General features: G+C 41.7%; 1 protein-coding gene and 1 non-coding gene across 2 annotated transcripts in view; one reads left to right on the top strand and one right to left on the bottom strand.

Moving 5' to 3' along the window:
* LOC119727525 (sushi, von Willebrand factor type A, EGF and pentraxin domain-containing protein 1-like) overlaps nucleotides 1-25,891 on the top strand; it is a 47,804-nt gene continuing 21,913 nt past the window's right edge. Inside the window, exons 1-27 of the mRNA XM_038199427.1 lie at nucleotides 1-58; nucleotides 2,774-2,906; nucleotides 5,377-5,513; nucleotides 5,648-5,824; nucleotides 7,500-7,670; nucleotides 8,496-8,744; nucleotides 9,436-9,624; nucleotides 10,459-10,656; nucleotides 10,926-11,120; nucleotides 12,197-12,397; nucleotides 12,958-13,173; nucleotides 13,911-14,011; nucleotides 14,749-14,917; nucleotides 15,711-15,935; nucleotides 16,627-16,818; nucleotides 17,294-17,488; nucleotides 17,725-17,860; nucleotides 18,470-18,588; nucleotides 18,935-19,165; nucleotides 20,051-20,242; nucleotides 20,918-21,118; nucleotides 21,622-21,864; nucleotides 22,023-22,220; nucleotides 22,418-22,639; nucleotides 23,223-23,474; nucleotides 24,878-24,963; nucleotides 25,403-25,559. Coding sequence (XP_038055355.1) covers nucleotides 43-58; nucleotides 2,774-2,906; nucleotides 5,377-5,513; nucleotides 5,648-5,824; nucleotides 7,500-7,670; nucleotides 8,496-8,744; nucleotides 9,436-9,624; nucleotides 10,459-10,656; nucleotides 10,926-11,120; nucleotides 12,197-12,397; nucleotides 12,958-13,173; nucleotides 13,911-14,011; nucleotides 14,749-14,917; nucleotides 15,711-15,935; nucleotides 16,627-16,818; nucleotides 17,294-17,488; nucleotides 17,725-17,860; nucleotides 18,470-18,588; nucleotides 18,935-19,165; nucleotides 20,051-20,242; nucleotides 20,918-21,118; nucleotides 21,622-21,864; nucleotides 22,023-22,220; nucleotides 22,418-22,639; nucleotides 23,223-23,474; nucleotides 24,878-24,963; nucleotides 25,403-25,559 — 4,801 coding nt within the window. The 5' untranslated portion in view covers nucleotides 1-42. The remainder of the gene's footprint in view (nucleotides 59-2,773; nucleotides 2,907-5,376; nucleotides 5,514-5,647; nucleotides 5,825-7,499; nucleotides 7,671-8,495; nucleotides 8,745-9,435; nucleotides 9,625-10,458; nucleotides 10,657-10,925; nucleotides 11,121-12,196; nucleotides 12,398-12,957; nucleotides 13,174-13,910; nucleotides 14,012-14,748; nucleotides 14,918-15,710; nucleotides 15,936-16,626; nucleotides 16,819-17,293; nucleotides 17,489-17,724; nucleotides 17,861-18,469; nucleotides 18,589-18,934; nucleotides 19,166-20,050; nucleotides 20,243-20,917; nucleotides 21,119-21,621; nucleotides 21,865-22,022; nucleotides 22,221-22,417; nucleotides 22,640-23,222; nucleotides 23,475-24,877; nucleotides 24,964-25,402; nucleotides 25,560-25,891) is intronic.
* Trnan-guu lies at nucleotides 25,124-25,196 on the bottom strand. The gene has a single exon. It is a non-coding gene; the product is annotated as a tRNA-Asn (tRNA).

Genomic DNA, 25,891 nt, shown 5'->3' with positions numbered 1-25,891 from the left:
CTATTTTGTCAAGTCGAAACTTAGAAGAGAGTAGGACGACGTATGATTGCACTATTTTGTTAGATTAATAAAAGACTTTCATTTTCGAATAAAATCAATCATTGTGTGCGTGACACAGGTGATCGTGAATAGGTACGTTATCAGGTTATGACTTAGCTTGAGTAACTCCAGCTGACATGCTCGTATTCATTCACATGTAGCTATATGAGCATGTCAGCTGGAGTTACTCAAGCTAGTCTAGTTCGTCAAAAATTACAGTTTTTTCGATTTTGATTTTTTTCAATATTTTGCTTTAAAACAATGTACTTAACCATTTTGACATGTTTTTGTAAGCAAAACATCATTAATTTCAAAGTTACATTATTTAATGTTGCAAGGGGCCAAAATCTCGATAAATGAATTTTGCGTTTTCACGAAGAGCCACATACATTTTGGCCCTTTGAACGCGTACAAAACCCATTGCACGGAAATACGTAAAAGTAGGTCAAATGAGATTTGCGTTTTCATGAAGAGCCACATATCTTTGTTACATTTTCAGCTGCGCGCGCGTACTCACGCGCGCCTATGGAAATACACATTGAACAGAAAGGGCCAATATGTCGGAAACCTGAATTTGCGTTTTCACAAAGAGCCACATATCTTTACTAATTAATTTTCACTAATTAACTGCTGAATTAAGTCTTATTACTGGGTTCATGTACAAATTCAGCTCACACAGAATAGTGTGATGGTTCACCTCGGTAATAAATTGAAATTTTGTTCATGATGAATTATTCGCCTGTTCCAGTTACTCCCAGTCCCACCATACTAAGCAGATATGTGGCCTATTTAGCAGGTCATCTTCAGTATTCCTCTATTGTGCAGTACATTAATATCCTCAGAATACTTCGTGACTTTGGCCTCCCCGCTAGAAAATAATTGGCATCCACAGACAATTTTGCTGGGAATAAAGAGAACTAAAGGCCACATCGTTCAGCACAAAGAGCCCATCACCCCAGACATAGCTGGAGTTACCCAGCCCTTAGCCCAGGTTGGACGAAGTCTTCATTGAGGGAGGAAAGGGAGTCCACCAGGGCTACCCAGCCCTGAGTTTTATCATTGGGTTGTAACTCCAGCTACCCCAGACAGGGCTCTGGAGTGCTCTGAAACGTGCAAAACTAAATTAGGCCCACTTTACTCACAGTTTAGCCAGCAAATTTCTCCAAAAATTCCACTGGGGTAAAGAAAATGTCCTTAGTATTTCACCAACCAAGTTTGCAGACTCGATTCAATTTTTAAAGGAGACTTTTCTTCATTTTTTTGCACATGAGAGCAGTGGCGTCGCCAAGGGGGGCCAGGGGGGGGGGGCACGTGCCCCCCCTGGAAAACCTAGTGCCCCCCCGAGTGCCCCCCCATCAAATGCTGGTGCCCCCCCCCCTATCCTCTGCGCGTTGTTAAAATCATTAAAATCATTACCTCAAAAATAGCAATTTCTGGAGATATCTTCAGATCGAATTTAGCATCAAATGTGGCACCATTTTGCATCTAGCCCATCCTCCGTATGCGAAAATTTTCCAAAGGGGAGGGGGGCACCCCCTCCCCTTAGACCCCTCCCCCAGGACGGCGATCCGTATCCACCTAAGTGCCCCCCCCCCATCAAATGCTGGTGCCCCCCCTGTGCCCCCCCCCCCTGTGCCCCCCAGACTGAAAAGTCTGGTGACGCCACTGCATGAGAGGGTAGCCCCATATGTGGCCTATTTACTGGACTGCCTCCGTAAACATAGGCCACACATCCACATGTACAAAAATCGTGTCGACTTTGCCAAATTTGGATTTTCACATTTAGGCTTAGTTTGTAGGATTTTTTTTGCGTTAGAAGCATACTCACCCTCTTTATAGGCTAATCAGAAAGTGCTGCCTTTTTCAGATGTATATTTTTCGTGAAATTTCCAGATTCATTTTTACACGTTTGCGTATCAAAATTTCAACATGAAATTTCACGAAAAATATACATCTGTCCCCTTGCCCTTCTTGCATGAGCATCCACTATGCCCAGTCACTGCCCTCATTCGATATTTCGCATTGTGTCCAGATGTACCCTGCAATAGCCCTACTTCCATAATACCTGCTCAAAGTTCAGGTTACAAACCTCTGACTCCCTCCCATGTTTCAAACCACTCTCATCAAGCTGCTTACTAGATTAAAGCTCCCTCAATCACAGTTTGGCACTCACAGTTCGCAGAGGATGGGCTTTGCAATCTGGCCTTCCTTGTGAAATAGTCAAAATGATGGGGGACTGAAAATCTGAGGCATTCCAAGCATATTACCTCTCCCCTGAGCAAAGGTTAAAATTGACGCAACTGTTTTCAAAGGCATTGCCAAGCACTTAATAAATGTTTTCAAAAACTATATACAAATGTATACAGGTATATCGTCCGAATTTTCAAATTTATTGTCAACTAGGGCCTACCCACAATCTAGTTGTTTGGGATATATACTTTTTGGAGGATTCTCTTTTCTTTTTTAGATGTAGTTACAATAAAGACTCTAGTGTATGTGGTTTGGCCTTGTAGAATTTCTTAATTCAATTTGGTCTGGCCTAGTAGCCTTAGAATAAATGGTTCTCCATTAATGTACCCAAAACAGCTTGACTGTTTGTCCCCTTATTTAATGTGGTTCATTAAACCACTGTGCAGTACCAGTATTAATCCAATTAAGCTTTTTGACAAGAATTTGGTAGGCTACTTTTGGACAAAATCCTATAATACGCCTTTAAAAATGTGTGCTTGTATAGCTCCAGACAGAACGGCACCGACATTGAAAGGGGACTGTCCTTCTGACAAAAAAGAGTACTCGAACGCTCTATCTACGCAACTGCGTGTGTTTTGGACTGTTCCAAAAGCGGAAGACTCAAGCCAGCCCGTCACGTGAGTAAAATGCTTTAATGGATTTTTAAAAGTGCAATCCAAAAGTGTTCCATTTAACTTGATTTGTAATCTTCGTTTAAGCTTCATATATCCTTTTTCAGGACGTTTTTGAGCCTTTTTTATGTTAATGCTATTTTCCATATTTATGAGCAAAATTGTGATGTCCTTCACAAGGGCATCAATCACGTCTCAAAAGTGTGTGTGTGTGTGGGGGGGGGGGACATACCTTGATGAGAACTAATGCGAGCACGAAAAGCGATGGCCTAGCGGCGTAAGGGCCCCGGAAAATTGTGGATTCTAGATGCTCTGTGGTGTGATCTGAGGCAATTTCTGACCACTTTTCATCCAGAGGAGGCGGAGGCGGAGGGTTTTTACAATTTTCAGCAGCATTTCAGCAAATAATTTTGCCCACCACCACCCCAGGCTCCACCTTTTGTAATTGGTGTACATTTCACTTTCTTTGGCATTGTAGGCCTATCCAGGCAGACAGCCAGTAAACCCCCTGTTTCGCCTTTAAAACATTGTAAAGCACGGATAGTCTTTCGAATATTGAGGATTTTAATTGCATTAACCCTAACCACCCCAGCTCCATCAAAATCCATCCCCCCATTTTGGTGGATTTTGGGGGACTTAATTGGTCCAGAAGGCCTGGTGTGACTAAATATTGATGGAGTATGATGGATTTGGGCCTAATGGGCTGAAGCAGTGCTAGGGGTATCCGATGGATTTTGCCTAGCTTCTTGTACTCCTGTTGTGATAAAAGCCATGTGTTGCAGTCCATGAATGTCAACCAGTGCGTCAGTGGTGGGTTTTATTAGGGCATGTACAGTTTTGTATAAGACGCTCAGTGATTGACAGATTTTAATGGAATTGGTCCAGTTCCTAGTAAAAAACGCTAGGGAGTTAGGTTAACCTTTGCAAGTATTCAATCTAAAATGTAGTATAGTCATAGTGCTCACCTGTTTCAAGAGGCTATATGCTCCTGACCAAATGTTTAGCAGTGGTGGGAACACATCTGCAATGACTTGTAAACATTGTATAATTTATTCGATCACAAGTGCATCTCATTTAACCTATCCATTTTGTCTATTAGATAACTTGGGTCTGGGTCCGGTGTACCCGCTGGGTTGGGTCTGGTGTACCCACTTGATTTTGGGTCGGGGGTACCCACTTGATTGCAGGTATGGTATACCCATTTGGTCTTGGGTCCGGTGTACCCACTATTGTGATTGAGTGTCCTGTTTTGCCAGAAATTTGGTATCTAGCACAATAGATGAAATAACATATTTGACTGTGGCACACACACATAAAAGTCAGTTGTCATGTTTCAAATCTTTATGTGAGTCTGAGTATAATAATAATAATAATCACTTGGTAAAGCGCTGGTATCCGCCAGACATGACGCTCATGGCGCATACATACAAAGAAAAATGTTAATTACAAAAACGATGTGGAAACAGATATGTTTTGAGGTAAAACAAAGTGCACTTTGCAAAGATTCCCCCTCCCCCCCTTCCCAAAAGAAGATGTCCCATAGCTTTTATGCATTTCAGAAGACTAGATATAGATTTGCTAAAAACGTGCTCCAGCTTAAAACATTGATTTCATGGACTTAATTGTGTGGACCCTTGAAATGAAAAGAAAAGTTACATAATCTCAGAAGATTTTGTTTCTGGCGCGCGATGTACACACAATGGAGGCTGCGTGCTGCAGGTATTGGGTCCTATCCTGTGTCTCCCCCCCCCCCCCCAATGATGAATTCTAATTCTTTTAATGTGTTCAAACATGATTTGTTAATGCTCTGCTGGAAAAAAAAGACAAAATCATTTTCTGACCGAGGAAAAAACACTTATGCCTGATATACTTTACACACTGTGTATAATTATGCATGGTTAGAAGGGGCGGTTACTATTTCCAAAAAAACCTGTGAAGCTACCACATTTGGCATGGGCGTCTCCAGGATTTTTTGCTGGGGGGGGGGAGGGCAAAGCACAATATTTCCCCAAATCCTTGTACTGTCTGTAGCATATTCTTTATTTATCATTTTAATAATTATCATTGACACCCCTGCAGATGCCCATTTTGTTAAATGTGTATTTGATTAATAGCAAATATGACTTCACACCTCTTTTCTGGGACTTTCAAATTTTCACAGCTATTTTAAACACTTTGAAATTGAAAACCCTCCCCTCTATGGCTCTATCTACAGCACCTGTTGGTGTTTAATGTCGCTAACTAGTTTGGTAAACTCCAATAACCTAAAAGTGGATTTTTGTTTGCTTATAGGAACAATCACCAACTTACTCACCCTTCATCTGACAACATTCTCTAAATTTTCATGAGACAGAGACAAGGTCCTCAGTATTTCAACAGCCAAGTTTGAGATCTCAATTCAGTCTGTTTTTTTAAGGAGACCTGTCTTCGACAATTTGCATCTGAGAATGTCAAGATTTTCCAATTTGTTTTGCAGAGTGCGGAGAGAAAGTGGCCCAGCCAGCGGCAGCTACTTCAGTGAATCCGGGTCACCATATACCATCAGATACTCGGCAAGGGATAGCAAAGGCAACAAAAACAACTACCTTTGCACATTCATAGTCGCAGTGAAGGGTAAGTGTTTAAAGATTTAAAGACTGAGATTGTTGTCAGGAAACCAGCAAATGATCTTTGGTGTGTTTTGGGCCAGCACTCCTCTCTTCTGCTATTACTCACTTGTTATACATGCTTTTCCTCTTTCTAATTAGTAAGGAGATGTGGAGTCCACCCACCAGTCACCTGGGGCACTGTTTCCTGTTCCCATGGCAACATGTACGGCTCAAAATGTTCCATCAGCTGTATGAGTGGCTACTCTATCCGTGGGTCATCCAAACGCACTTGCCGAATCAATCGAATGTGGTCTGGTGCTAAACCAAGTTGCACACGTAAGAACAAATTAGACAAACTAATTTTTAACAGTTGGTCGATCAATGTCATCACAAAAGGTAAAAACAACTTTTACTAGGCAGGCTTAATAACTAACAAACACTGACGTTTGCCATCATTTGGTGCTGTGGTCCAATGGTGACGGTGTTTGACTTGTGTGCTGTGGTACATGGGCTCAAATCCTGACCATGGGAACATGGTGATTGTGCTCTTGAGCAAGGCACTTTACCGTTATTGCTTCGTCCTTCGGATGGGACATAACGTCATAGGTCCCGTGTGTTGTGTAATGCACATTAAAGAACCCAGTAACACTTGTGGCTAAGAGAAGGGGTTTGCCCTGGTGTTTATGGCAGTGGCTGCAATATAGCACCTAATAAGGTGCTACATAATGGGTCTCATATTTCTCATAAACTTTGTTAACCTTTCTTTCATAATAATATTGAACTAATTTGAAGCGCCTTGAGTACCTAATTGTTGGTAGACATGTGCCCTATATAAGACTCCATTATTATTATTAGAAACTTCCACGTAAGTGGGACCGACTGTTTTGCCATCAGCATTGGCATACATTGAAAACAAAGGCTAACAGTCTTCTTCACAAAGAAACATGTTGAAAATTCTATTAAAATTCAGTATTTAGTCACATTTACATTGCAACCACACTGAGAGTGGTAAAGTTCATAAGTTTAGCATACTAATCTGTTATTTTAATATTTCCGTTTTATACGCCTTTTACACTGAGTCAGTGACTTTTATGTTTCCAAATAGATTTTTTTTTTTTGCACGGTGACAGGGAGATTTTGGAGACAAATCATATAAAAAGACTATCTCTAAAGGATGCATAATCTGTAGAGCAATGCATTGCATAACTTGTGTGAAATGTGACAGCAATTTTTGTGCAGCCTATGCAATATGTGTCACAAGTGAAATGCTAGATCACTCTCTGAAATTTGCTTCTTCACAATATATTATCAACATTCTTAGAAGAGTACTTAATGGTGCAAATGTGATATGCCAATAAGGATGAGTTTGTCTTACGTTCACTATGTGGACTTGTGAACAAAAGATGTCCACATAATGCAGGTTGTGTTGACGTTATGTGGACTAAGCCGTGTCCACATAACGTTTGGCCCTCTCTGGAAAACAGGTTTACAGGCATTTTCAGGTTAGGGTTATCCGTCGCAGAATGAAGAGAAACATTCGAGGTAATCAAAACAAAAATTTGGGGTTGAAACAGTTTTCACAGTTTAAGTAAAGTTATTTTTTGTACCAAGTTTTCTTAACTACACGAAAACAAAGGAATGTCCACATAGCGTATGTAAAACATACGTGTGTGAGTTGTACGTTTTTCTCAAACTCACATTTAACTCAATCTATTCTCGTGTTTATATTATCATTTCTAGAGAAGGTTGTGATTTGCATAATTGCTGTCCCAGAGGGCCAGCCTAGTGTCCTGTTTATACTTATCTCACTGACTGGTTGTGAGCTGGGCAGTGCTATTGTATAGGATTACCCCAAAACACCCAAATCCAGCCCATTCCAATGAATAGCTACTATGGAACCAGCTTACAGGTCTAGGCTTGCCTTGTTGTTTTGTTTTTATCAGCAGGTTTCACTTTAAGATACTGATGTCACTAAATGAAAAGAAAATTTGTTTATTTGTTTACATGCCAGCAATTCAGTGTCCTCCTCTACGTGGGACGTCCTGCACAAACAGCAACACTTACAACAGCATCTGCACCCACTCATGCCCTCGTCCTGGCTACAGCTTTGCCGCAGGACAGAGTGGCACCAGGGTCTGCCGAGCTGATCGCTCATGGACTGGTTCACCCCCAACATGTGTTGGTCAGTAATTAGTCTTGTCGGATCAAAAATGATTTCCTCTTTTCTTTAATGCCATTAAAAAAAAATATTAAAAAAGTCACAGAGTCCTGTAAAGTCTGAAAGGTTTTTTTTTGGTGACTCTCCGGTTGCCTGCTTTACAAGGGCAGAGCCACACTCCTAAGAAGCACTTGTTTTGCTATAAATGGACCATTTCATCCATAGAGAGATCGACCAGTATTGTCTCAAACTACGGCAAACCTGAGTGAAATTTTTTGGTTCAAAATTGAAAGGGTGATAAATGTAAGCTAGTATTTGATTTGATCAACTCTGCTTCCCAACAATGTATACAAAGCCTAGATTACAATGGACTTGGAAAATAAACTTCCAAATGTGAACTTGGAAAAGTTTTTTGGGCAAAGTTTGACAACAAATTGTACGTTTCTAATAAGAATTGAGGAGAGGGGTTCTGGTTTTTGGAGAATCCATTGTTGTAAATCACTAGTCTTAAACCTTCGTTTTCATTTTGTAATAGAGGTTTCATTGTAAGATTGGGATCAACTAAACCATCAAGAGATATCACACTCTCAGATACTTGTAGGACTAAGAGCAAGCGTCTGGAAGAAGTTTAAATGCTGACAAGGACAGTGTTCCTTTTATCCAAACTGTAGCTGGAAAATACCTCATAGACACATTTGTTCAAAAAAAATGGTCATGAAATTGGAATGATTCTTTACAAATACAACATGCTTTGTCAGATTTCATCACTAGGGTTCGTCATGGCTTAGCATGCTGTACGTATCATTTGTCATCCTAAATACTAAAAGCCTTTACCTCTGTGCTTTGTAGATGTGCAAGATCCAACAATGACCTGCCCAGACACCATCAGAACTTTCGCGTCTGAGTCTCAGACCTCCGCAAATGTCATCTGGGACCTGCCCCAAGTGAGTGACAACTCTGGAGATGCCATCACACCAAATCAGACAGCAGGTCTGCCGCCTGGCTTGTTGTTCAGTAGAGGGTCTCACGTCATCAGTTACCGGGCTCAAGATGATGCGGGAAACACTGCAGCATGCTCATTCTCTATCATTGTCCAAGGTAATAGAGTAATCTTAATATTACCGAATGTTATAGATCATACACAGTACACAAGCTTAAAATACTGCCAGCCCAAAACTAATTCAGTGTAGATTTCTTCAGGGTTAAGGGAGGTTGAAAAGTTTGCCGCAACATGTGGAGTTGTTTACTTCAGCCAAATACTTGGGCCAGTTTGACTGGGTTACAAGTATTCAGGCATGCAACTTTTCCTCGGATCAGCTGATTTCCTCTTTTTTTACTTGCCATGTGTGCCATTGAAAATAGAAAAACAGTCATGTACATGTACAAAGTCTTGGAAAGATTTGAATTTCCTCTTTTTTTTGTGACTTCCCAGTTGCATGTCTGAGTATTGGATGATTGCGTCAAGGTATCTGGTCCGCATGAGAAAATGGAAAAGAAAAATTGGCCGTCCATGTAGGCCCTTCAGTGTCATATTTCAGTCCTGCATGTAAACCTGGTGTGAGGTTTCTTCAGATTAGTTCCGATTTCAAAAAAAAATTTGTCAGGATTTTTTTTGTAAGGCTTTTTCCTGAGTTCAGGATTTTGAAGAATAGGGCCTACCTTTTGAAATTTGAAATTCCTTTGTTTTGATCTCTGAAATGTAAAAACAAAACGAAGCCTTTCTATCTATCTGACTTACACATGCTATCGCACCGTATTTAACTTTACCCTTGAACCCTTGTCATTGCAGTGATCCAGTGTGCAGATCTCTCCTACCACACTGGTCAGAGGAGGACGTGTTCATCACAGTTCAACTACGGCTCTGTCTGCCAGTTTGAATGTCGGTCAGGCTTTGTGTTGACCGGTGGTCAGGCGAGTATTGAATGTCAGAGACAAGGAGATGCAGGAGTGTGGAGTGCACAGCAGCCAACCTGCCAAGGTCAGTACAAGAATACAGCACTGTAGAATTGTAACATACGATAATAAATTGACTGCATGTGGTAAGCCAGCCGTGTGTATGTGTGAGTATGGCTGTATTGTGAAAGTATCAAAAGATCTTGAGCATAGGGCTATATCGAATATACCAAATATTCAAATAGCTTTTTGTCGCTTTGAAGTTTCAAAAAAAAAAAAGTATTCACATACGTACACGACTGTGATGTTACTTTATCATAAAGGTGCTGTTTTTTATTGTCGGGTGCCACTTTTTTGTCGACAGTAACTTCTTGATGACAGCGGTTCGTTATTTCTATCCTTTTAGCAGGTTATAGCCTTTGACAGGGATAAAATGCTTACTGCAAAACACTCCATATCGATCGCTGCACAAAAATTTTAACTGGCGCGTTCAAGATCAACTTTTGAATGGAACAGCACGCAGTTGCAGCTGGCAGTTTCGAATATCCAAATATTCGGTCAAACACAGCTTTGAGTAATCGAATACTAAATTATTTGGAAAATGACAGCCCTACTTGAACAAAGACATTGACAAAATGGTAAAGTTTCAACATATGGCTGGATAGCTCAGTTGGTAGAGCAATGGAACGGCAATCCGGAGGTCGCAGGTTCAAACCCCTCTGTAGTCAATTGCTTTGTCGAAGTTAAACATTATTTGAAGATCTTGTGCTTTTACAGGCATATAGGATCATTGGCATTAATTTTAATTGTAACCTATTAACAAATTATTTTCAGAAAGCTTATATGGATCACTTATTTGGATTGTTTTGAGAGCCCCTTCCTGTTTAGCCTACTGTTTATTGTAATTTGCCTTTTGCAGCTGTCACTTGCCCTGCGTTGACTGCACCAGTCAACGGTGGAATTTTCAACAACACCAGCTGCTTGACAGCCTATGGCTCTTGGTGTCGGTTCACTTGCGACGACGGGTACCAGCTGACTGGCAGTGGAGTGCGTCGCTGTCTGGCACAGCCTGGAGCAGCTCAGGGATACTGGGATGGCTATGAGGCTCTTTGCGAAGGTACAAATCCAAAACATTCATCAATGCCACTCTAATAACAAAACTGTCTGGGATTTTTGCAACAATCAGGATTTTCTGATATTTATTACACATTATAATTTGCAATTTGCATCTACTAGAAAATGTGACAATAAGGATTTCATTTTGAGTTTTTGAGAAAATGTCACTTAACAGCCATATTGTGTATTTCCTCTTCTGAGGGTTTAGTCTAATACAAAGCTCCTACTTTGGGCTTTGCCCTGACTCTCTCTCTCTTTCCTTCTACTTAGTGCAAACCTGTCCACGAGCCTACATCCCTGCCAATGCTTACATCAGCAACTCACAGGATTGTCCAGCTACTGATCAGATCCCAGCAGGGACTACATGCCGCTATGCCTGCCAACCAGGCCATGTACTGACTGGGTCTACTGAGGTGACGTGTGGCAACGATGGAAACTGGAACTCAAACTTCCCAGACTGTCAAGGTAAAGAGGTTTATAACCATTTACTTAGAATTCAAACAGCTGTTATATAACACCTATATAGATCCAATTGTCATTTGATTGGAGGAATTTTGTCACATGACATTGAAACATTACCCCATTTCATTGACGAATATTCCATTGTATGATTTACATCATACATTATGGAAATTGGTTCCATTCATTTTACGCCAGTGCCCGCATGCCTCGGTATCGATCGTGGAGCTTGAACTATTCTATGAGTATACATGAAAAAGTTGATGCACGATATCAAATACAGACTACATGGTCATTTCAAAGCTGTGAAAGATGTTGAAATTACCAAATCAGACCAGTTTCATCTGAGCAACGAAACATACCAGGCAATGATGGTAGAATTGAAGGAGGGGGTGCCTCAGATGCTTATTGCTTGTGTCTTATTGGTTTATTCATTAAAAGTTTTACTAAGTTGAATTTGGCACAGGGAGTGCGTTTGATTACTTCCCCTGCGCTTACTCATGCAATCGCGACAGCATTCGATTTACCTCTCACGCGACTTCTCGCGCTTTCTTCGAGCCTGGTTCAAGTAATTGACTCACAGAGCCGGTTACTTGGGTAAGTATCCCATAGGGCCATGCAGTAAACATGGCTGCCAACGTGAAGTCCGACGGGAGCCTTAGGCCATGTCCGAAATGGACGGAAAAGTGTTGCAACCTGACGCCACTTTTGTCTTCATATATCATCTCAATGAAGGTCGTTCACTGCAAATTGACGATAAGACGTGAATCTGGGACTGAGAAACATTTCCAACTTTGTTAGGAAATGCTTTCCATAGACTTTGTACACAAACCGCTGAAGTGGCGTCAGGTTGCAACATTTTTTTCCGAAACGGGCTTCCAGAGCTACGGCTACGTCTATTGTCAGCGCGTCCCTGCGTATTTTCAATGGGCGTTAACTTTACCTGAAATTGTTCTTTACCTGAAATTGTTAAGCTGGGGGGAAGTAATCGAACGCATTCAGAACAGTTCAGAGAAGTCTTGAATAGCAATCAACTTTTTCCCAATTTAAATATATCTTTTCAATATGTTCACTGTTTGCAGTTATCACCTGTGACAGCAGTGAACTGCCCGCACCACAGAACGGCTTCAAGAATGGCTGCCCCCACGCAGAGGAAACCTACAGCACGACGTGCACGCTGGGTTGCAATCTGGGCTACATGCCCACCCAGCCTACTTACGTCATGTGTACTGACGACGGGAATGGCACGGCAACGTGGGATGCTAACACTATCACATGCGACGGTATGTAAAAATGTGTGACTTTATCATAAATTTCCTATGGACTTCGTACCACGATTAGAATGAGTTGCGCATACTTAGGGCAAAACGCATGTGAATACATGTATGTGGTGTATCCACTCCATTTGAAGTGCTCACAAAGTGTTGCACACTGTTCGTGTACAGAATCCTTAAAATAAGAGTTTGAAGTGTGCAGTGTGCAGACCCTATCCACTCGAATGCAGGATGGTTGGACTACTCCAGTCAACCACTGATTTGGAACCGGACCACATGGCAGTATTCCATCATTGGTTAATAGCCATGTGCATCACAGCACATAGCAGGGAGCCAACACCAAGACGTTCGGGATGACATTTTGGCCATCATTTGACCTGAGATGTTGGCATGATGCTATGAGTGCGCAAGCAAGTTAATCACGAATCAACCACTAGTGGACTAATGGTCCTTGCCCGATGTTGTACAAATTAGCTTTGCTTTTGCTTAGAGTATAAGCTGCCCCTTGGCCTAGTAACCAGACTTCACACAATGCCTCAATCATTCAAATTGGCTTGGTTTACACACAGCCGTCCAATGTGATCCACTAGAGATTCCTGGAGCACCAGGCTACCTGCCTTTGTCCTGCACACTCAATGGAGTGGCGGTAAATGACACAGACCAGATGCAGAGTTATGGCACCGTCTGTGTGGCGTCATGTGACCTGGGATTCACCAGTAGCGGCTCAGCGAGTCGCACGTGTCAGCTGAACGGCCAATGGGATGGTGTTCCTCAACAGTGCACAGGTATATGTCCATCTCATCTAGTCACAGTGTTCTGAAACACTAACTGTGAGTTTTTCTTTCATAGAATGTGTACGATTGTAACTTCAAATTGTCTCTCTTCCTCAATTGATGTGACATCAGCTTGCAGTTGAGTCCTCGCAAATCATCATACTTCAATTACAAGTCATCTAACCTCAAGTCAATGGACACACTGTGCAAATGAGCTGTGACCAATAAAGGCAGTGATCCCCATTATTTCATTGATTGTTGGCGAATAGTGCATGGCATGTCATGGATTTGACCATGTCTATACTAGACACACTCCACAAAGTTTCGGGCTTATTTACCCCAAATAGACAGAAATTCCCTCCTTTTGTTTCCTTATTGTAGTTCTCCACTACTCATGACACACTTGTTTCCATCAGAATTGGGTTGTTTCTCATTGGATTTCCCTGATTCCACTCATACATTTTGCTTTTAAAAATAACTCAGGAACAGAAGCCTTTTATTTTTGGGGGCATTTCTGTCTTGCTCAAACAATGTGTATTTTGTTCATTATCTTGTTATTCAACGAACGTCATTTGATTTTTGATAATTAAGATCAACAAAATTAATTGGCCTTTGAAAAAGGTGTTGATTGAGACTGAAGCATACGAACCTCTAATTTGGTTGATTTGTATGTTTCAGGTCAATCCACGCAGTGAGCACTTTGCAGTGGTATAATTCATTTCATGTTTCTCTATATTCCATATGAACAGATATAACCCCACCCACTTTGATGTGCCCACCTGACATCACGCTGTTTGCAGGACAGGGGACCAGTTTTGCTGTCGTGGGTTATGAGTGGGAACCAATTACAGTAAGGAAGTAACTTTATTTTCTTTTGGTACAAACAGCTTTTTTGGTGATAGGTGACTACGTAGTATGGTGTCGTTTAATTTGACTGTATACCTCCCTCTGCAAAACGGGTTGAGAAATTCCAAATCAGCCAACATCAAGTGTCCAGAATTTTTGCACCATTTACTGAAAAACAAAACATATTGTACTTGTTTTATTACACCTCACACATATGAAGAGTTGTTTGCAAAAAGCGATAAATGTCATTTAGAATCCCGCACTCTTCTGGTTGTCCAGAGTCAGTTCAACAACTGTTATATTATTTCAACACAATTTTGAGAATACAATAATGCAAAAAAATGTAGTTTAGAAACAGCTGTTATATGCTGTGTATGCTCTGCAGGTTTTCATAGCTGTGCACCTTTTTCACTTTTTTTTCAAATGAATATTAGCGTTTTGGAAGTGAAGTCTTCATATTGACCAAAAACTGCTGTAGTGGGTATAATAAAGCATTTGTTGTTCAGGCTTTAGTGTGGTACCAACTTGATTTGCAATAGCTATTGCATAGTGAGGGGTCCAGGAGCTTAACGTACTACTGCCCTAGTTCTACTGACCGGTGGGACGCTATAGTACATGCATTGTTTGATAGGGGATAGCCACCTCAACTTCCTTGTATGAACATTGACCAATGAAAGATGCATGTTCGGCTCATATATGTATAAGATGTAATAATGATGTATACCTTTGTGAATCATTTAGGCCATGGACGCTAGCGGTAACATCATCGCGACACTGGTTAGCATCAACAACCAGCCAGTACCAGCAAATAGGAGCTCTGTATTCTATGAAGGGACCTATCATTTCAACTACTTTGCGGAAGATGCCAGTTTCAATTCAGCAACATGTGATCTCCGAGTAAATGTCTTAGGTAACAATTATAATAATCTCATTGAGTTATTTTTGGTCATATACATTTTTGGTAGTTTGACTGACCGCTAACCCAGTAACTGATTGTGTGCAGTTTCGCAGTTGAATCCCTAAAAAGTCCATCACAAGTCCAGTCACAATGAAGTCACGTTGGATGAACATTGAAAAGGAATGTTTTTGTTTCTATGTCCTTTGAATAATTTATGACTTGGCTTGGGCTTGAGACTTGTGATTGACTTGCAGTGGACTTGTGACAGACTTTTGAGGACTGATGATGGTCCTGACGATGACACTGTGACATGAACATCCAACCCCACGTTTACCGCATTTTACCCAAAAGTACCCCATTCATGCCACTGTCACCAGAATTTAGATGCTGCTGTGTATTGCTCAGTGTGCAGCCCATTTACCCAATTTACCCCAGTTTACCCCATTTCACCCTATTCATGCAACAGTCACCAGATGCCCGCCGTTGTACGGTCCTCAGAACAGTGAGACCAGTCTGGTGTCAGGCCAAGGGGAATGTGATAATGCTGCTGTGTTTGGTTCAGTGTGCAACATCAGCTGTGAGGAAGGCTACACACTGTCAGATGGCAGCCAACAAGTTACAGCTGAGTGTGTTAAGAACATAGCGTCCTCCACAGTGGGTTATTGGCAGAGCCCATCGGTACAGTGTCACAGTGTCATTATCACATTCGATAATGCTGCTGTGTTTGGTTCAGTGTGCATCCCATTAACCCTGTTTATCCCATTTTACCCCAGTTTATATCATTTTTTTCCTGTTCATGCATCAGTCACCAGGTGCCCGCCATTGTACGGTCCCCAGAACAGTGAGACCAGTCTGGTGTCGGGCCAAGGGGAATGTGATAATGCTGCTGTGTTTGGTTCAGTGTGCAACATCAGCTGTGAGGAAGGTTACACACTGTCAGATGGCAGCCAACAAGTTACAGCTGAGTGCGTCAAGAACATAGCGTCCTCCACAGTGGGTTATTGGCAGAGCCCATCGGTACAGTGTGTCCGTAAGTAGTATACTCAAGACTATTGATCTTGTTCTTTGTATGCAACTGTGTTTTGTAGTGTGTCTTTTGTCCTACATAACACTCGTCCTTCAGTCTCATGGTATGTGGGACACAGACGCTCTTGGGTTAGTTATTCCACTCGCGTTCATGAAACACGGAAAAATGTGTCCAAAGTGCTACAAGGTCGAAAGCCAAGTGGCATGAGACACAGACACACTACAATGTCTGTGTTCCACAAACTCGAGTGGGATCACAAATTAATCTTCAAGCAAACTTCACGCACAGTTAAGACAGAGAACACATACTGTACACGAACGTTTCAATGTGCGTGCCGTAGGATTACTGCATGCATCATAGAATAGCACGATGCGCAGAGTAAGATATGGACCATGGTATTAGGTATAACATGACACTGTTTTTGCAATGGATCGAGATAGAGGATTCAAGTTTGCTTGAAGATAAATGATTGATACTCTGTGTACATATTTTGATGAGAGAAGTTAGTTATTTCTGTTTTTATTTTTGTCTTTTTTATAAGGAACAACAAACCATCAAAACGGGTCATATATCTGGAGACTAGTTATTGATTACATTTATTGGTATCAGAAATATTAATGGTCATTGGAAGATTTTGAACGAGCCTTATCTTAAGTTGAAATCAATTTTCTGTCTTACTGATTTTTCTCACTAGCCAACACATGCCAAGTACCAGCCATCCCTAATGGCTACATATCAGGCTGCAGTGGCCAGGAGGTGGATTACCAGTCATCCTGCGCCTTTGTGTGTAATCCTGGTTACCGTAGCAACCATACATCCCAGAGTAGGACCATGAGGACTTGTCTGGCCGATGGGACGTGGACCGGAGTGCAACCAGTTTGTGAAGGTAGGGCAAGACTAAACGAGCTTGTTTTTAGTCAATTTGTTAGTCACTATATTACTGCACGTGTTGAAGACAAGGTGCGTGTGTATTTTGGTAACGTTCCTATTGGTCAAAGGAGGCCGGTGCCACCTTAGAAAATGGCTGTTGCTGGATTAATCTATTTGCCAGCTTTGTAAAAGCTTTGATTAGTTATTTAGAAGTGTGGTTGGCATTTGTTTGTTTTCTTCTTATTGCAATGAAAGGGGCACTTTATGCATGTAAACTATATGATTCATAGATTGCTCATGGTATGTTGTAGGTTTGTGGTAGTATTTGATCATGCTTTCCACTGTAATAGCTTTTCCCCTAAGTTTTACTGTTGACCAATCATATTCTCAGACGCTACAGATAAACAGATAACAGTGTGTAGAGTGTGCAAAAGATCTCTTTTTGTATCACATGAAAGCACAGAAGTGATCCAAATTATTCTTCATTGCAGCTGTTGTGTGTAATGGCTTACGGAATCTGACCCACGGCACAGTGCAACCAAGTGACTGCTCTTCCCAGGCTGAACTTCCTTACAACACTCTGTGTACATTCACATGTGATGATGGATTCTCTCTCAGTGGTCCGTACAGTAAGGTGTGTACTGACCGAGGAGTGTGGAGCGATGCACGCCCAGTCTCTTGCTCAGGTAAACTCAGTGTGTAACCCATTTGTCCCTGTAACCGCCCCTAACCACCCTGCGTGTTACTCCCTGTTGCATTTTTACTTTAGAAGGCTGATGGAAAGAGTCCAAGTCACATCATTCACAAGAATCAAGTTCGTTGTCATATGTGCTGATCACTATGCTCACATTTAAAATATTATCACCTTATACACCAGAAGCCGATTTTAAATTCTATTTTATGTATTAATTTTTTTGGCCAGACTATCAGCCACCAGTCTTCACGGGCAACTGCCCGGTGTATGTCAATCAAATTGCGCCGGCCAACATGAGACAAACTATTGTCAATTTCCAAACGCCACAGGCCACGGATAACTCTGGCGATGTCTCTGTGAGCAGGTCTGTATTAAAAAAAGCACGACAGTAAAGCTCACCGAGGTGATGAAAATTTTTATAATTTTAGGTTCATAGCAAACAGCCATCAAAAGTTTATCCTCTTGGTTATTTTCCCAAAGTCCAGTGGTTACTTTCCATGCTTTTTGCTCAGATTGCATTTTAGCCAACATTCGTGGTAAAAGGTATACCAAGTGCGGACATTGGTAAGATTGAACCAATTTGGTGTTCATCCTCATCTCGGTTAAATCTTTAAAAACAATGAGTCCAATGCAGACACAGTCTACAGTGTAATTTGAAGGAATTTTGCAAATAATATGGAATTTGCATTGGGGAGGTGTAAAGTTACATCTGCTTGACACAAGTTCCATCGTATGAATAGTTCTGTTGCTGTACATGCTGCTATATCGGATTAGACGTGGCCAGCCGACCCTGGCAAGCTCGGTAATCTAGTACGCAGGAGGTCGTGAGTTTTAGTCCCATTCGGGTAAGCTTGTGAACTTTTCTCGCTAGCCCCTAGACAACACTGAGTATACAGCGTTTATGTAAAATATATCAGCGAAGGGCAAAACCCAATTTAAAAAAAAAATGGTAAAAATATTCCTTTGTTTACAGTCAAGACCCAAGCCTCGGTTCAGGTTCTTCATTCCCTGAGGGTACAACTCGTCTGATATACACTGCTACAGATGCTGCCATGAACAGCAGACGCTGTGATGTGTACGTCACTGTACAAGGTATAAGATGCTCATTTAAAAGTGAACGCGAATGTAAATTTTTGATATGTCACAAGTTTTTACACTGCAAGTTTGCAAAAGGGTAACAAATATCAAGTCTGACAAAATTCGCAGTGAATGTGTCTTTTTGTCGGATTTTCTTCACATCCGCTACTGCCTATGTATATGAACTGCCCTTACCAAATATGTGAACAATTGTACAACCTTGAAAGACTGCAATGAAAAATATTTGCTCCATGTGCGCGCACCGGCAGGGTGCCGCCCAATTGGAAAGTCAAGGAACAGAAAAATATGGACATTTACACACAGAAGAAAAAGCAATGAAAATTTCCCTTGTCCTTCACAGTTCTGCGCTGTCGCCCTCTACAAGCCCCTGCCAGTGGTTCCTTGGTCCAGTGCCCCAGTAACATCTACGGAGCCAGTTGCAGCTTTGCCTGCAATGCAGGCTATGACCTGGATGGTCCTAGTAATAGGACCTGTCAGAGAGTTATCGACAGTGATCAGATGAATGGTGTCAACCAGCTGAGTGGCAAGGACTTGCGAGTGGAGTGGTCTGGGACAAGCCCAAGATGTTCACGTAAGCAGCTCATCATAAGTCATTGTATTATTCAGATCATGCATCCAAATGTGGCCACATCAGCTTAAAGCTTGAAATGGCCATTTTGCAGTCCAGCGGGGCAAAGCCAAACATTGAAAGGGTGGTAGTTTTTTTTGTTTTCAGGTGAACCCCAATCTGTAAGTCTTGTCTCCAGTTTATTTTGTTTCCCTTCAAGCAACGATCTTCGTAACTTTTTCATCCTGTTTTAGTTGTTGACTCTGCATTCATTGTAAGACAACTGCTGGATTTTTAAATGCCACTTTCTCAAGAATTATTTTTTCAACCTCAAGTATTGTCTATATTTGTGTTATGTACGTGATGACAGGTAATAAATGCGTCTGATTGCATACAGGAGATTGTGGTCACTATAGAGGAATGTCTGCATTTTCGGCATGCCTAAAATATTTGACAGTAAATGACAGTTTTTGTTGTTGGCATTTAATCATCACTCTGCCACATTTCTAATCCTGATGAGAAAAATCATTCAACAGTTTTTCTTACTTTAAAAGTTCTGTTTCAGTTGTAATGATCACATATCTGCTACATGAGCACACCAGCAGTGACAATTGCGAAAATCCTGAGCTATCTCGTTAGAAATGCATGCATTAGATCCTCAGTAGATGTGATTTATGCCTCAACAAGAGGGAAGAAAAACCTAAAGCAAAACCACACGACAATCAGCGTGGGGATTTGTTAAAGAAGTAAAGATAGCAATAATTAGTTAATCTTTTTTTTAAAGAAGGAAAGCAGGTGCCACCCATTGGAAGAGTTGTGGTTGTTTGTGTTTTCAACGAAATAAAATGCATTTAAATTCAGGTTTCAGGTTTTCATCTTTGTGCAATTTGTTTTGATCTTTTTTTTCAGCTGCCACTTGCCCAGCCCTGGCTGACCGGCTCCCTGCTATACGCTCGGGTTGCTTTCAGTACCCACCAGCCACTGAAGTGCTGGGCACCACTTGCAGCTGGTACTGTCCTTATGGCTACGGTGGAGTTGGTTCCCAGCAGTCTATGTGTCTAGCAAATAGCACATGGGATGTAGTCGACTTCTCCTGTGAAGGTATGTGAAGTGGTAATGTCACAAGTTGGCTATAGTAAGACAGGATTGCCATTGTGACTGTCTGTCTGCTATGCATGTAAACGGCACGGATATAACACGTGCTGCGTGTCAATTTGAATTGCATAGTAAATTGTCAATTTTCACCCTCTTTCAGAGTTATTTAATGGTGCTTGATTTGATTGTAGAGTACAAATTGCTGATCACGTATATGCAATTTTTTTGAAAAGAAGTGTTGCCCTTCTTTGCTCTTTTTTGTGGCCCCAACCTTCAATGACAACTGTCTGTGATATATATGTTTCTATTTCCACACAGAGCGTAATTGTCCAGCTCTAGTGCCCTCTGCTGGTATGGAGATATCTCCAGCTATTTGCCTGACTTCCCCAACCTTCAATGACAACTGTCTGTGATATATCTGTTTCTATTTCCATACAGAGCGTAATTGTCCAGCTCTAGTGCCCTCTGCTGGTATGGAGATATCTCCAGCTATTTGCCTGACTTCCCCAACCTTCAATGACAACTGTCTGTGATATATATGTTTCTATTTCCACACAGAGCGTAGTTGTCCAGCTCTAGTGCCCTCTGCTGGTATGGAGATATCTCCAGCTATTTGCCTGACTTCCCCAACCTTCAATGGCAACTGTCTGTGATATATTTTTTTTTTGTATTTCCACACAGAGCGTAATTGTTCAGCTCTAGTGCCCTCTGCTGGCATGGAGATATCTCCAGCTATTTGCCTGACTTCCCCAACCTTCAACGATAACTGTTTCCTGCGTTGCTCACAGTCAGGCTACAGGGTGGATCCTCCGTCCTATGACTTCATCCGTTGCCTGGGTAGCGGGTATTGGTCACGTGACAGCACTGCATTCACTTGCGTTGGTAGGATTCGACTTTGATCAAAGTCTGGATTTTTTTCCGATATTGTTAAATTTATTACTTTAAATCTGCTATTACAGTAGAAATATGCTGTAACAAACATCCCTATACCATTTGGCTATGACAAACATCACTGTTGGCTCCCAAATCTTTTGGACAATTACACAAAACATTTTGTGAATTAATGCAGAAAATTCATTCATAATGACTGTTTGTCTCATCGAGAATGCCTTTGAAGTATATTTGAACCTCCAAAAATAAAATTTTGCATACAAGCTTACTGTTTCTTGGTGAAAGTACAAACATTCTTTTTAATGAGGGTACTAGATAGTAGCACCACTTTCCTTAAGCACCCATCAAACTTCAGCGTTTAATAAATGATCAATATTTTAACGTTTAATTTTCATGCATGTACTTTAAGTTAACTCATTTAAGACCTTTGCATATGGCCAACAAAGATATCGGCTTGAAATGGCGATGATATTTTTTCTTGTTTTTCATTTCAGATTACGAGGTTCCCCAGTTCACTTCATGCCCGTTGGATTTCATCGAATACACACCACAAGGCGCAACCGAAGCCACTGTGACGTGGACCGTGACAGCAACAGACAACTCAGGAGAAACACCCTCCATAGCCTGCAACATCCAACAACCAGCGACCCTGCCAGTAGGGGAACACTCACTCAGGTGTACGGCTACCGACGGCGCAGGGAACCAGGCAAACTGTGACTTTGAAGTCCAAGTTACAGGTTTGTCGTCTCATCTTTCCAAACATAAATTTCAAGAACCGTATTATTAACTCTCCAAGCAATATTTTCTACTGCTCCAATAAGCTTGGCCTCTTGTGATACTCTTATAAATTAGCAGCTCATTAAAACCTGTTATTCCCATCTCGAATCAATTTCAGTTCGCCAGTGCAGACAGCTTAACCCGCCATTTTATGGGGACTTTGTCGCCGCATGTGACAACAGCCACGGATCTACTTGCCAAGTCCGCTGCCAGAATGGCTACACGCTACAGGGCTCTGACACTGCTACCTGCTCCAGGAATGCCAGCACTGGGCTGATGTACTGGGCCTGGAATGGTCCACGACCATCCTGCCGAAGTAAGATTAGCATACAAAATATTGTATCCTGCATTTATCTACAGTCTTCCTGTTTGTCCAACGTCGTTCTTAAACAAGAATGGTGCATGTTCACATCATGTTTGGGTTAGATCGTGTAGTAAATAAAAGTATGCACTATATGTGCTGTTCAATCAAAATCAAGTAATAATAACGAGTGCTGCCTTTTTCTCTTGTAGTTGCTAGCTGTCCACCCTTATCTGATCAGCTGATTCCCCTGGGTGGGGGTGTCTATCCATCCTTCTGTCGTGGTCCCATCCATCCATATTACGGCAGTGTCTGTCAATTCTACTGCCGCAATGGATTTGACTTGGTAGGCCCAGCAGACCACCAGAGACTGACATGTCTGTCTAACGGAACGTGGGACCAGAACCTGTACACACTCAACGTGCAGTGTTTGGGTAAGTCAAGAATGGACTTCATGCAGGAACAATTTGGGCGATTCACAGTGCAGTGCGCCCCCAAGAGTTTGCCATGGAGAGTTCATTTTTCAAGCGTACTACTTAAGCTTTCATGAATGATGACGAATCACTGGAGTCCACTCATGAGACTTCAGTGTGGTGATCATGCTGCGTACATGTTTGAACTGGTTTGCACTTGCATGACAAAAAGTACCATGCGCACAATCTCATAGCTTCTTTGCACGATTGTCGCTTGGTGCAAAGTGGTATTCAAGCGCCTGTCGCATCCCTTCCGTTGTAACTGTTGAGGGGGTGCTTGTCCACGGAGTCAATAACAGATCAAATCTCACAACAAAGTTTATCTGCTCCTTGCAATTTATCTGACTTCACCATCGTGTACAGAATTAATTGTCTCAAATAGGTGGAAATCAAACGATGCAAGATATACTGTAATCTGATATAACAGCTCATTTTCTCCTGTGCCAAGATGAGCCTATATTCTGCCTGCCATACATTAATAGTGAAAGAAGACAATGTGTTTTTTTTTAAATCATTCTTAGACAGATACTTTTATCTATGACAGACAAAGTGCCGCCAACCCTCCGTGTCTGCCCAGGCTCTCTATCAGGCTCCATGTCAGGCCAAACGCTGGGCGTTGTGCTATCCTTCGATATCCCCATGGCTGCTGACAATTCAGGTGCCCAACTGACCGTGATTAAGACTCCATCGGACATCACCTCACCGTACAATTTCACTCGGGACACCGACGTGTCGTACATCTTCACTGATGCTGGAGGGAACAGCGTGGCTTGCAATTTCAGCGTTAACCTTCAAGGTACGGGCTCACGTGTCATTTTCCATTTCAGTTCCTGAACTATAGGTTCACTGTGTATGACGTCAAAGTAGCATGTGACCATCATGGGTCAACGTGATTGGCCAACATTGCAGTAGGCAAGCGTTTAGTTAGTAACCAACTCATGCATTGTAAACCAGACAGGAGTGTTTATTTCACATAAAAATAACCTTGTGTCCATTATTGAATGACAAAATGGTCACTAACTGTGCCGTGTACGGTTGTCATAACCGTGCCGTCCCAGCACCAGGTGTTGGCTCTGCATTTTTCTCACAGTTTGAGCCATTCATCACAGCTTGAAAGCTTGCTGCGCGGTGTGCTATATGATCTTTGCCTAATACAATGGCGACGCTGAATATCCAGTATCTGGATGTAGGCCGGGTCATGAGAGAGCGCCATGAAAGCATCATCAGTGGCACAAATATGACAATGTACAATGTCATGGAGCATCTCAGCCCAAAAATTTGATTGTTTCGCAAATTTTCACGAAAGGCATAAATAAAATCAGTGATCTACGCATACTGAATTGATAGTGTATGTAATGAAGTAACACAAGGTGCAGGTCAATTGGAAGCGTTCCAGTGGCTTTCCATTCAGTTCACACAGTACAGTAAGGGTTTTTTGGTAAAGTTTGATTAAGGCCAAAAAAAAAAGTCTCCGGTTTCTGGTTTGGAGCTTGCCCCAAAAGTGGTGCGGCGACGCGTTTTTTTTTTTTTTTACCTGTTTTTTTTTTTTTTTTGGCTTCAAATGTCGGCTGATGACTGCAAATGGTGCCCGACTAAACTTAGTGCAAATATATGGGAGTCCAGAGAGGCCACATAAATCTTATTCTCGATCATAACCCCTTCTAAAAACACATTAAAATTGTGCAGCAGCAGAATTCCAGTCAAACTAGTGAGTTTGGGGGTTTTGAAACATCATCTTGTATTGAAAAAAAAACTTTTTCATTTTGCCGACGCGCATGGCTACGGCGACGCGCGCGCATACCAGAAACCGGAGACTTTTTTTTTTGGCCTAAGAGTTGCACCAATAGTGATGAATTCAGCACATGGATGTAGGTGAGTTCATCACAAGTCTAGTCCCAAGTAATATAGGATGAACAATAACAAAGGAATGCCTTTGTCAAAGCTCACTAGAATAGCTTGTGAGTTGAATTGGGACTGGAGGACTTGTGATGGACTTGCAGGGACTTGTGATGGACTTGACTACATCCCTAATTCAGCTGCACATAGCGAGCTTGTAATTTGGAGACTTAATTACCTTCAAGCATTGTTCTTACTAGAAGGTTTCGACTGACTTGTTCAATTAAAGTGATTGGAAAGCTGTCTACTTCTCTAGTGATGGCAGATTTCCAATGATAATGATTTTTTTCCTCCGTTCTATAGACAACCTGTCGCCTGTCCTTGTGTCTTGTCCAGACAGTCGGAATGTAACAACCACTGAAGTTAACACTGCAATCTTTTGGCCAGAGGTAAGAATTGTGCCAGAGTTGTAAAATATAAAAGATATTAAATGTTGGGTTTGAAAAACACAACTGCTTTATTGGATGAGTGTATTACTCAAAAGTGTTCTTTTTATTTGTGGTATTTTTTTTAGTTGATTTTCAGTTTTTAAAAGTCAAACAAAGAAGTTGACTGGAGCAGGGTTTGAACCTGCGACCTCTGGATTAACTTACCTGTGCTCTACCAACTGAGCTACCCAGCCACATGTTGGTGGTTCCCCAGCTTGTCAATTGCTTCTGACTAGTGGCCTTGAACAAAGACATCAATTGAGAAACTGGGGAACTGCCAACATAGGGCTGGATAGCTCAGTTGGTAGAGCATTGGTACGGTAATCCGAAGGTTGCAGGCTCAGATTAATTAAAAATGAAAATTTAAAGTTGTATCCAAATTTTTTGGGGTTATTTTTAGCCTTTGTTCCTTGAGTTGACCGGCGATGCATTGCACATCAGTTGCAGTCATCAGAATGGTTCGTCCTTGGGATGGGGCTCTCACATCATCCAGTGCAGCGCAACTAATCTGGACAACGGCAAGACCACCATGTGCCAATTCACTGTCACCATCACACGTGAGTTCAACTTTTTCCCTGACATTGGACTCTGATGGATAAGCCAATCCACGAAGCCTGGCCCCCTGGTGTTTTTAACCAATCACAGCCAGGATCAATGTCTGACATGCGTAAGTCTGCCATGCATAAAAGTCTGACATACGTGTATACGTCATTGGAGAGGCGTACATGCTGTTGCCAAGGTGCACAGTGGACGGGCCTCATGGGTTGGTCTTTTGTCAGAAATTTTTATTTGTCAATTATGCAATGAGAAATTTTAAAAAAATCTAAAAGTCATGATAAGCTTGGAATTTCCTCTTTTTTGTTACCTCCCGGTTACAAGAACAGATTTG

This window comes from Patiria miniata, unplaced genomic scaffold (assembly GCF_015706575.1).
Source record: "Patiria miniata isolate m_02_andy unplaced genomic scaffold, ASM1570657v1 HiC_scaffold_20, whole genome shotgun sequence".
Lineage (NCBI taxonomy): Eukaryota > Metazoa > Echinodermata > Asteroidea > Valvatida > Asterinidae > Patiria > Patiria miniata.
This window is presented reverse-complemented; position numbering and strand designations above follow the sequence as displayed.